Here is a 12,756-nt window from a genome sequence, read left to right as displayed (position 1 = left end):
TCCTTTGCTGGCGGGGGTCTTGACATGTTACTCTGTCTTCTTCCTGGATCTCAGGGCCCGCTTGCGGGGTGGTTCTCCTTCTGCAGGGGGTGGGGTTCTGGTGGCCTGTTGGTCTTGTGTCGGGGCCTCCTGTCCACTAGCGCCGGCGTAGGTGGTAGCCAGTTCTTGGTCCATGCTAATGACAGGGGCCCTTTGAGGTGCCACAGTGTTCCGCAATGTGGTGATTAACTCATTCAGGGCCACTACGATGGTACCCATGGCGGAACTGATGTTTCTTAGTTCCTCCCTGAACCCCATATACTGTTGCTCCTGCAGAAGCTGGATCTCCTGAAACCTGACCAGGACCTTCGCCATCGTCTCCTGGGAGCGGTGGTATGCTCCCATGATGGAGGAGAGGACCTCGTGGAGAGTGGGTTCCCTTGGCCTGCCCCCCCCCTGTCGCACAGCAGCCGTCCCAGTTCCCCTGTTTCCCTGGGCCTCTGTCCCCTGGACCGTGTGCCCACTACCACTGCCCCCAGGTCCCTGTTGTTGTTGGGGTGGTGAGTTAACCTGGGTTCCCTGTAGTGGTGGACACACCGCTGATTGACGTGTCCTGGGGACAGAGGTATGGGCCCACTGGGTGGGTGCTGTGCTGGTGTTTCCAGAGGGGGGAAGGTCTGCTGTGGCCTGTGACTGTCTGAGGGGAACCGACTGTCCCGAGGTCCCCGATGGACCGGGCTGGTCATCTAGATCCAGGGAGACAGAGCTGCTGTCATCACTGTGGGCCTCTTCTGGGGGTGGAGTGGACATTTGTGGACCCTCCTGCGCGGTGACCTGGCGTTCGGGTCCTGCAGGGGTATAAAAGTATGGTTATTGTTTCTGTGTGTGCCAATGGCGTGCAATGGGTGGGTGCCCGTGTACCCCAGTGCTGGCATTCCTTTGTGGGGGCTGTTGTGACAGTGTTTTGGGGGGGGGTGATGGGTATGTGCATTGGGCATGCTTTGGTGATGGGTGTCCATGCTTTGGGGTTGCATGCAGGGCTAAGTGGGAGGGGTGGGTTGTGATGGTGAGACATTTGCAAGGGGTAGTTGTGATGGGGGTGGGGGTGGGGGTGAGGGTGGGGGTATGAGTTGGCATGCAGGTGGGGTGGGGGGGATGAAGTAGTGAAGATGAGACTTACCAGAGTCCATTCCTCCGTCTACTCCTGCGAGGCCCTCAGGATGCAGAATGTTCAAGACCTGCTCCTCCCATGTTGTAAATTGTGGGGGAGTAGGTGGGGGTCCGCCGCCAGTCCGCTGCACCGCGATGTTGTGCCTTGATACCATGGAACGCACCTTCCCCCGTAGGTCGTTCCACCTCTTCCTGATGTTGTCCCAATTTCTTGGGTGCTGTCCCACAGCGTTGACCCTGTCGACTATTATGCTCCATAGCTCCATCTTCCTGGCAATGGTGGTGTGCTGCACCTGTGTCCCGAACAGCTGTGGCTTTACTCGTACAATTTCCTCCACCATGACCCTGAGTTCATCATCTGAGAACCTGGGGTGTCTTTGAGGTGCCATGGGGTGGTGTGGGTGGTGTGTGGGATGGATTTTGTGGTGCTAAGTGTGGTGATGTGTATTGTTGTGTTGTGTGAAGTGCGTGCTAATATTGCAGGGTGACAGTGAATTCGGCGTCTGGGTGCTCGGATGTCTTTTCTCGGTGCGTGTTCACGAATCTCTAGGAGTGGAAGTTTGTGGGTGATGTGGGTGTGTGTTTTATATTATATTGGGTGTGTGGGAGTGGTGTGTGTATGTGTATCAGGTGTGGGTATTTCGAATTGTCCAATGTGGTAGTGTTTTGTACGAGTATGTGTATTTCGACCACGGCGGTGTGTACCGCCAATAGAATACCGCGGTTGAAAGACCGTCGCGTGGATTCGTGGGTCGTAATGGCATGGGCGTATTTCTGTTGGCGTGACGGTGGAGGTTTGGTCATCGCCAGTTTATCGCTGACCTTTGGTGTGGCGGACTTTTGTGGATGTCGGTATTTTGGCGGTTTGCCTGTTGTGGGTCAGAATGACCGTGGTGGTTTACCGCGACCGCAGCGGTGTTATGGCGGTCTTCTGTCTGGCAGTAAGCGCGTTTTACCGCTGAGGTTGGAATGACCACCTTAGTGTCCATAATCGCCTGTAACACTTTCTCAAACTGTGCAGAATGCGACATGAGGGTGTTTTCCAATGACTGTAGGGACAGGTTTGTCTGCTGGTCATTGGGTGTTGAGGATCTCCTCTCCTCTCCTCTTTCCTCTCTGGCAGAACCCAGAGAGTCCGACTCCCTCCCTTCCGCTCCGAAGCCACCAGCATCATCTGCGGCGTACCCCAAGGCTCCTCCCTAAGCTCGACGCTGTTCAACGTCTACATGGCACCCCTCGCTCAACTGGCCCGTCAGCACAACCTCAACATCCTCTCCTACGCCGATGACACCAAGCTCATCCTCTCCCTCACCAAAGACCCACACACCGCCAAAGCCAACCTCCACGAGGGAATGAAGTCCATCGCCGAATGGATGAGAAAAAGCCGCCTGAAGTTGAACTCCGACAAGACGGAGGTCCTCATCCTCGGACGCACCCCCTCGGCCTGGGACGACTCCTGGTGGCCCACCACACTGGGACCCCCTCCAACACCAACCAACCACGCACGCAACCTGGGCTTCATCCTCGACTCCGCCCTCACGATGTCCAAGCAGGTCAACGCAGTTTCTTCCTCCTGCTACAACACCCTCCGCATGCTCCGTAGAATCTACAAATGGATCCCGACGGAAACCAGAAAAACGGTGACCCAGGCCCTCGTCAGAAGTAGACTAGACTACGGCAACGCACTCTTCACAGGCATCCCAGCAAAAGACATCCGCCACCTCCAACGTATCCAAAACACCTCCGCCCGACTGGTCCTTGACGTCCCCCACCGATGCCACATCTCCCACCACCTGAAAAACCTCCACTGGCTCCCTGTGGACAAGATGATCACCTTCAAACTCCTCACCCACGATCACAAGGCACTCCACAACGCCGGACCAAGCTACCTGAACAACAGACTCAACTTCTACATCCCCTCCCGCCAACTCCGCTCTGCCAACCTCGCCCTCGCCATCGTACCCCGCTTCCAATGCAAGACCGCCGGCGGCAGATCCTTCTCCTGTCTCGCCGCCAAGGCCTGGAACACCCTCCCGACCTCCCTGCAACAGACCCAAGACCTTCTCACCTTCAGGAGACTGCTCAAGACCTGGCTCTTCGACCAATAGCAGCAGCTCCCCCCCAGCGCCTTCAAACCCTAACGGGTACGTAGTGCGCTCTATAAATACTGGTGATTGATTGATTGATTGATTGTTGTTCCAGGAGTATTGCGGTCCAGGTTCTTGGATGATTTGGCCCTGCCAGCCATTATGGCTGATTAGGAATTACCTTGTGGGATGTTGTTGCGTACGGCTTAGCGCAGACTATTCAGTGGACCAACCTTTTGATTGCTGTTCTCAGTATGACGTGCCCTTTTACACTCCAGGTATGACGTTAGTTAGTAGAGCTAAGGAGGAGCTTATTCTTAGCTTTTGAGTGTCCAGCTCGTGCATCTATGTACTCGCGGGACAGCACGGGGGACGACAGTGCGCCCGTTGTACTCAGCGCTGGGTCGCCGCAAAGCAGAGTGTTGCACCCCTTGTGAGGATGAGTCCCGTGTGTGTTGTATTAGGATACAAGTTCCCCCAGAAGCAGCGATAGAGCCAGGCAGCAGCAGCGCCCCCGGGGGAGGGGGTGGCACGATGGCAACGAGGAGCGTGGTAGGGCGGGTTACCGGAGGGGAGCAGATGTTTGGCCCCTGGGAGGGCTCCGCATTCCCTCGTGCAATCACTGGCAGAGATCCGTGGGAGCAAGAGGAAGTCTGTTCACACTTTTTCGCAGTTGTGCCATGGGGCCCAGGTAAGTGTCCTCCGCGCCCAGTGTAGGCCCTCCTCCGGGGCGAATCAGCCTTTCGGGGCAGGGTCAGTGGTGCCCTTGCATAGATCACCGGGAGTGGGGCACCTCCCGAGTTCAGGTGGCATGCAGCGCCATTTTAGAGCCGCACAGCGGCAGAAGTAGGAGCGTGGAGAGGGGGGGTAGTTAATGGTGCCCCCCCCCCCACTTGAGCCGTGTCTCCACCAGCAGGTCTCCCCCTTACCTCAACGTCTCTCGGTGGTTGCCGCAGCCCTTTTCCTGGGCCCCACTCGGGCCGAAATCCACGGCGCGAACCGCCTGCTATCGGGCGAGCCTGCCCGTCCAATGGAGTGGTTGTTCCTCTTCTGCCCCCGCTCGGGGCGACCCAGCGCCGCGGGCCCGCCTGGGCTCTTGCCGTCGTCTCCTGCAGGCACCTCTCACACTGCGGGAGCGCCAATCGCGGCTCCCGGGTCCTAGTGCCCGCGCGGCGGGCGCCGGCCGATGAGCGAGGGCGGAGGCCCGCGCCCCCGGCGCACCCGGTTGTTCAAAAAGAGAAAAAAGAAAAAAAAATCAGGCAGGCGCGGGCGCCGCCGAGAAGAGGCACGCCCGGGTCCGCCGGCACGGCACCCCCCTCCAGTGGCCCTGGCCGGGTAAGGGCCCGCGCCTTGCGGCTCCAGAGCCCACGGGCAGATTCCGGTGGCACGGCCACAGTCCGGCCAGCACGAAGCCCCCGCAGGACACTCCGATGCGCCCCGGGCGGTTTTCTGGCGTGCCCTGGATGGAGCGCTCGTTCAGGCGTCCATCCCGGCCGCCATTTTGGCTCCTCCACTAATTTTTAACCACACTTTTGTATATATTTGTGCATATATTGTACATAACACCAGCACTTTCCTTGTGTATCACAATACTCACCTTCACTTTTTTGATTAGAAGCACCTATGACTAACTAATAATGATAATGTATCCATGAAGTAAATTTGGAAATTTAAAATGGATGATTCAATAAATAGATGGATATTGAACAATCCTAAGGATACCGGACTGAATATATGTGGTTCCTTATTTTTTGACTGTTTATTTTTGCGGTGGAAGTGAAGGCGTACACTTCCCCCTGTTTGGACCATGGTGTTCGTAATAGTCATTTGTTAACTGACAAATCTAAAATATTTAAACTAGCAACAGGATTTGGAATTACATAAAAGTGCTGTTGTTCTAAATAGAAGATCAGGAACTTACAGGCCAGATTTACAAATAAATCCCACAAGCCAGTGCAGTAAGTAAATTTGCTGTGCTGCGTTGACTGAAAGCAAGAGAGTAGAAAGGCGTCATATCCAATATTATGTCGTATTGTTCTGCTTTTTCCCTGCTCTGGCACACTTTATGCTGCTATACACCAATGCAGGAAGAGGTGCCTTCTTGCACAAAAACTATTCTGAAAGGCAATTTCCTCTTTCTATGTGTGCTGCAAAATGAAAATAAATCTCCTCGTTGTGCCAGCCTCAGGAAGGTGCAGTATTTTGGTGCACATTCCTGTCCCCAAGTCTTTGTAGATATGGAATTGTATCAGAATTCATGGGTGGATACACGGGAACGCACGTGCACCACCCATGGAATGCCTCCCTGACGCAAAGCTACTTTGGGTTACAATCCAACAAATATCGTGATTTGTGTTGGATTGTAAATACTAACCTAAAATCTTCAATCACATTTGTAATACAAAGGTAACTCCAACCCAATGTAAATATTGTCCTGAATATGCTGGTATTGTGCCTCAAAGTGAAGAAATGATAGCGTATAAAGTGCTGACATTGGCATTCTACATATATCAATTAAGACATTAGTTCCTTGAGGTTCCTGTTGTTATAAATTTAAGATTTAGAGTTAATAAGATGGTGCCCAAGGGCCCTACACAGGTTCTACTCTCTTTTCTATTAAGTAAACCTGTAACTGACGTGATAGATTAAAAACCACACATGATGAACAAACAAGGAAAAATAATACTCAAGTAGAAATGTGCATTTTTAATGCAAGCAAATGCAATAAAGGCAAACTTTAGCATATTCTAAAAACGGCCTCAGGGGAAAAGGGTGAGGCGACGCAGTGCTCATGTGAATCAAACGCAGAGGGAGTGGCAGGGACCCAAAGTACTGCACGTGAATGCACTGCTTTACTCCTTGCAGTCCAATTGCTCTAACAGAATGAGACAGTGGAAAGCAATGGTAATGTTGACCTTTCAGCCCCACCCTTAATTGTACATTCTTTATCATCAGGACAGTTTCAAAGAGATTAAACGTGTAATTTAATTACTCTATGAGACAGACAAAATTGGAATAAAAAATCGGAGAAGCTTAGGATAATCATAAATGCTACCAAAAAATGTGGTCCGGGATTGTAAACACTTACCTCCTAACTAGTGCAAATCGAGAAAATACATTTACTCAAAACAAATAGGGGGAATATTGTAAAAGAAAATAATGTGAACCAAAGAGAGCAAGTAAACCCCCTGTTAAGAGAAATGTCAAGAAGCTAGAAATTCTGATACAAACTAGAAGACAAGTTGTCCTGAAAAATACATAGTAATAAACAGTGAGCCAGTGGTGTAACACACAATTATCAACCCGCCCACCCCGCGAAGAATGGGACGAGGAGCCCCTGTGTCTATTACATCTCACAGCTATTCGTTGGCCAGCAGCTGAATAGGCCCCATCAGAAGAGATTAGGCTCCCTGGAGGGTTGGGATCCCCCCAGCTCCCTCCTTGCACTGCAGGGAATGTGTTACGCCCCTGCAGTGAGACTGAGAGGTAAATTGGGAGCCAGTTCAGCAACTCAGCATCACACAAAAGAAAGGGAGACAGAGGGGGTGATTCTAAGTCTGGCGGGCGGCAGAGGCCGCCCGCCAGACTTCCCCCCTCCAGAATACCACACCGCGGTCGGAAGACCGCTGAGGCTATTCTGTGTTTTACACTGGGCTGGCGGGCGACCGCCAAAAGGCCGCCCGCCAGCCCAGTGTAAAACTACCTTCCCACGAGGACGCCGGGTCACAGAATTGAGCCGGCGGAGTGGGAAGGTGCGACGGGTGCAGTTGCACCCGTCGCGAATTTCAGTGTCTGCAAAGCAGACACTGAAATTCTTTTTGGGGCCCTCTTACGGGGGCCCCGCGACACCCCATACCGCCATCCTGTTCCTGGCGGGAGAACCGCCAGGAACAGGATGGCGGTATGGGGTGTCAGAATCCTCCATGGCGGCGCAGCTTGCTGCGCCGCCATGGAGGATTCATTTGGGCAGCGGAAAACCGGCGGGAGACCGCCGGTTTTCCACTTCTGACCGCGGCCGAACCGCCGCGGTCAGAATGCCCAGCGGGGCACAGCCAGCCTGTTGGCGGTGCCCCTGTCATTTTAGCCCTGGCGGTCTTGGACCGCCAGGGTTAGAATGACCCCCAGACTCTTGAGATGTGTCAAAAAACTCATGATGAGCCACTTGAGTAACTTCTGGAGAATTAGCACAAAACGGCCACTGCCCCTGAAGAGCCGCATGTGGTGTGGTACGTTGAGCTGAGAATGATTTGGCAAGCCCAAATGGCAGTGTCTGATAGAATAGTAATGAGAAGAGAGAGTAATACCTCACACACCAAGGGGAAAGTGGGTTCTATCAAACAGAAAAACTATGATTCCCCGGTTTACTGTTTCATTATGTCAAAATACTCACGCCTCATACACATCACACCCATATGATCAATCACTTTTAAAACTTTAGGAAAGATATACTTATCTACAGTATGAGGTTTAGAAAAAAATACATGGCTTTTAATATATTGCACTATATATATCATTAAAGGGATTTCTCCAAATAAAAACATCACATATTCAAAAACATTAATTTAACAATGTACATTAATCCTTCAGGAGAAATACTTGTAGACAAACCCATTAGTATTCGTAAACAGACACATCTACTTAAAACATCACTCGGTTTCTATGTATTCATTTCACATTTGCAGAACAACCAGTGCATTGTAGATTGTGACTTCAATACCTCATCAACATGTTTTGGTAGTATATAAAAATACCAACCACCTTCTTCAAGACAAAATTGGTATCGATTCTGCAATGATAACTTGATTTGAAATATACAAAACAATAATCAAACACAATCTAAATTTTTATAAACATCTAATACCTTTAGCATATGACAAATTAAAAACAAAAATGATTTAAAATATTTCTATGTACAGTACTCCCGACCACCCAGAACAGTGTTATTTTTTATTCAGAAACCATGTATCTCGCCAAACCCATGTGGTATGTGTACCAAATTCATATATCCTCCAGTCATACAGACCACAAATTTCATCCACATCCAAAATCATAAAAATTCTCTCAACTATATTATTTGGTCCTATATATACTAGGGAAAAAGTATCTGAAAAAGAGCCAACCAATAAAAGTTTGCCTATTGTGTCCTAGTCCATAGGCATCATATAAACAATCATAGTTACTTTCTCAGGGATCAACCAATAATTTCAACACATCTGCCATTTTTATAAACACATTCACCACTCTCGATTGATATGCTGAATCGATCATACTTCGCCGATCCTCATGTAGAGGCTCCACAGAAGGTGGACAAACAGGTCCTATTCTTTTTGTTATCTCTAGAAACGATATCTCATTCTTAACAACATACCAGATTACAAAATGACTTTTAGTAATAAAAAATCGATCTTGATGAATCATCTTCTCTGTAATGGGTATCTAACCCAACTTTCACTCTAGAAAAATATCACCTCAGTTTGATATAATCTATATGAATCATAGGGGTTTAACCAAACTAGATTCCAATCGATATGGTCGAATAGATAGATCTCTCTCAGTAGAGGAACTTAATCAACAGTGAATGTTCCTTTATTTTAGAAACCACAATGGAATCCTCAATTAGCACTAATATTCACATTTTATCGGAGCTACTTAATTCTCATATAGTCACCTCTTACTTATGGCTAGTGGTCCCCTTCTTTTTTCTAAAAAACCTTCACCACCTCACTGCAAAGCAATTAGCCATCATAAATAGTCACTATAAAAAGAAGTATTACATTGCTTAATTCGATATGATAGAGACTTCTAATTATATTTGTCAACAGTGCCCTCCCCCCCCCCATCTGTTGAACAATATTTATTTCATTTTTAGGGGTACAACTATCACTTACATTCCTCCTCCAAGGAATTATATGTACTAATAAATATATTAATTACGGGCAGAAGTTACATTTGAATCATTCCTCGTGGCACTAGGGCCTACTAAATTCATCATATATGCTATAAATGTCAATATCGGATTATACAAAAAATATTAATATCCTTATTTCGAGCACTCGATGACCTCAGTTTCATCTCTAGCTCAGGAAAGGCAATTTGTACTTCACTGTGGTAGACCTTTCCCTGGATAAAATAAGCCTCCAAAAGGCTAGCTACGAAAGAATACACAGTTTTCCCCGCTGTCTGAAAGAATTGCTGTGAAAAGGCTGTAAAGTAAGCTAGAGAAGTCTAGAAGGAAACATACTGAATATTGAAGATATATCTGAATAAAGCTGTCATTGATTAAGCACATCACTGCGAATCTTGGTATCTATAAAAGATACTGGAAAACATTGACTACTAATTTAAATGTGCATCTCCACATATTCTGAATAGTGTTTTGTGTGGTGAAGGGCAATTCACCGCACATTTGGTTGGCACCTATAACACCAGTTTGACTCACTACTGAACGTTAATCCCTGTTCATTGTGAAAGTTGGTGGCTTACAGTTTGTTTCGTTTTTGACAAATCAAATTTTATTGCTCTGGGCAGCACAATTTTATTGTGGTGCTGGTGGGGTTTACACATTATAGTGCTCTCTGATCTGATTCTGCTGTGCTCCAATTTGATTCTGTTGAGATGTTGATTGATAAGATTCTCTCACAGAGCTGTTGTATCGTTTTCAATAAAAGGTAGCTACGTATGTGCTTGTGTGGTGTTCACTTGCATTGTGTTTTGGTGTTGGGTGATCTCTTTATTTTATATTGTTGTCAGGTTGAGGTTTGTACTGGTGCTGGTGTGTCTAGCTATTTGTGAGATCCAATGAGAACATGCAGCTGTGGGGTTTCTTGATTCCTTTCTCTTTGTTGGTAGGTTCCATTCTACCCTTGTAATGGCAAGTGGAATTAGGGGATCTCCAATGATGTCATTGTGGTTCTTTTTTCCAATGCAAAGTCCCATTCGATTATGATAGTTTCTCCTGCTGAGCATATGAAATCAATAACTGACTTTGTTAATATCTGTCTAGGTGTTCCAAAGACGAAGGGATGGGTCTGTAGATTTTTACCTTGACTGGAATTCTTACAAGAAAGGCTTTGGGAGACAAGAGTCTGAATTCTGGCTTGGCAACGAAAACATCCATCAACTCACAAAAGCTGGTAGGATATCTATTTACAAGACTCATGGCCGGAACCAAAAGCAAAACGCTGTCTCACAAACTCCAGCACCATCCTTTCTTCTTCTTGCGACCAGTGGCAGTGGTAGCTTGAGCAGGCAGGGTGGGCCACACACCCAAATACATAGATACTCACACTCACTCATCTTCATGCACACACACTTACACTCATACATTCACAGGCATATGCACTTACACCCCCAATTCACAAGAACACACATGCATACATCCATTCACAGCGCACATGTACTAAGGCACGTACGTTCACACAGACACACATGCATGCAGGCACGCACACATACACATGCTAAGCATTAATATGAAAAAAAACATTCCAGACTGCAGTGGTGATCCTCAGAGGTTCCTGGGGGGTTGGGACTGCCACCTCTTCTCATGGCTGCCCTTTGGTGAGCCAGTACTGGGAGGCTGCATTCCCTTACTCATCAGAGAGTGGGATGGTCAGTGAGAGTTGACGACCCCATTCTGTGATGAGAACCCACTGATTAACATTTGCACTTCAGGGCTTAAAACCAAAGCACCCAGGTCTGAGGCTATCAGTGATGCGCCCATGATCATGAGGCAGGCCTCGAGGCACTTTGCAGGTCTGAGGAGGTCACGCCCACAGGGCTGTGAAATCCTCAGCATGGGAAAGTTCATTTCAGGCACCCAGGCATCTATGTACTTAGCGCATATATAGCACCTGGAAGCCTCACCTGAACATAGAGTGTCTGTCAGGCTGACCATTGCTCAGTTTGACAGACACTCTTTACGGCTGCAAAAAAGGTGGGGCGGTGGTGCTCCTCGGCCCTTAAGGACACAAGATATCACTAATATCAGGGCACACACAGCCATACTTAACATTGGAAACACCACATTTTCATCCACATCTCGTGAATGTTTTTTATGAAACTGAAATGTTGTCAAGATGGGAGTTACTTGAAATGGAATTTTCTGATAACATGTTGTTTGAAGTGACGCTCTGACGGCTGATTCGCTGGAAGTGTAATTTTCTCAAGATCGAAGTAAGTGGGAGGAGAATGTTCCGAGGGCATGACGTTTTCCAACAGGAATGCTCTAATGGGAGTTTGTATATGGAGAATGTTTTTATGATATGAGCTATTTGAATGGGAATGCTTGGATGTGAGCTGTAATGATCTTTTTTCTGTCACTCTTTTCAAGTGGAATGCTATGGTGATTGCAGATCTTGGAAGAGAAATGTTAAAATTACATTTTTTGGAGGTGAATGTGTTTGTGATGAAGTCCTTGAAAGGAGAATGTTTGTGTGACCATTGTATACATCTCCTAACAGGAGTGTGATTACTTGCAATTATGTATTTAACTGATGCCTTTTGTTATAGGAAGCATGCACTTGCGTGTAGATCTGGAGGACTTCAAAGGCAAACGTACTTTCGCCATGTACGAGACGTTTAAGCTCCAAAGTGAGGAAGAAAAGTACCAGCTTCACTTGGGGAAGTTCATCGGAGGCTCCGCAGGTGAGGACTTTTCTCTAGCATGTCGAATCTTGAGCAAAATCCAGTTTTTGTGCATCTTACCCCCCACACCCCCCCAATTTCAAGATATGGCAACAGCAGAGAAGCTTTAATGTTATTGCTATGGAATGCCTTTTTTATACCGACCCATGGACATCCTGCAACTCTGCGGGGAGACAGCATTTTTTTTCTAAAAGCTATTTATAAAAGTATTACCAAAGTCTAGAGGTCTGTCTTTGCCAGTCTGGAGTGATGGTTGATTTCCTTGTTTTTGATTGCAAGCGTGTGCCACGAAAAAAAAAAGAAAAGATGCAGCCGTCTGAATGTAGCAACTGTATGCATGTAATAATGGGGGTCATTACAAGCTTGGCGGGCGACCCCATTACAACATCCCCGCTGGGCCGGCGGGCGCAAACCTAGTTTACGCCCGCCGGCCCAGCGGGGATGCGGCCGCAACATAGGAGCCGGCTCCTAATGGAGCCGGCGGTGTTGCGGCCGTGCGACGGGTGCAGTAGCACCCGTCGCGCTTTTCACTGTCTGCTATGCAGACAGTGAAAAGCTGCACGGGGCCCTGTTAGGGGGCCCCTGCACTGCCCATGCCAGTGGCATGGGCAGTGCAGGGGCCCCCAGGGGCACCAGGACTCCCCTTACCGTCAGCCTCTTCCTGGCGGTGCAAACCTCCAGAAACAGGCTGGCGGTAGGGGAGTCATAATCCCCAGGGCAGCGCTGCTTGCAGCGCTGCCCTGGCGGATTATCACCGCCGGGGGTAAAACGGTGGGAAACCGCACGCCCTGTCGGTGCGACTGCGGCGCTACCACCACGGTCGTAATACGGGTCTCCGTACCGTCAGCCTGTTGGCAGTACGAACGCCACATTACCC

At 48.6% G+C, this 12,756-nt stretch overlaps 1 protein-coding gene across 1 annotated transcript in view; it reads left to right on the top strand.

Moving 5' to 3' along the window:
* The window catches only part of LOC138285298 (ficolin-3-like), a 165,527-nt gene that overhangs the window by 91,445 nt on the left and 61,326 nt on the right, over positions 1-12,756 (top strand). The window contains exons 6-7 of the mRNA XM_069225041.1: positions 10,240-10,369; positions 11,745-11,879. Coding sequence (XP_069081142.1) covers positions 10,240-10,369; positions 11,745-11,879 — 265 coding nt within the window. The remainder of the gene's footprint in view (positions 1-10,239; positions 10,370-11,744; positions 11,880-12,756) is intronic.

The sequence above is a fragment of the Pleurodeles waltl genome, chromosome 3_1 (assembly GCF_031143425.1).
Source record: "Pleurodeles waltl isolate 20211129_DDA chromosome 3_1, aPleWal1.hap1.20221129, whole genome shotgun sequence".
Taxonomy (NCBI): Eukaryota; Metazoa; Chordata; class Amphibia; order Caudata; family Salamandridae; genus Pleurodeles; species Pleurodeles waltl.
This window is presented reverse-complemented; position numbering and strand designations above follow the sequence as displayed.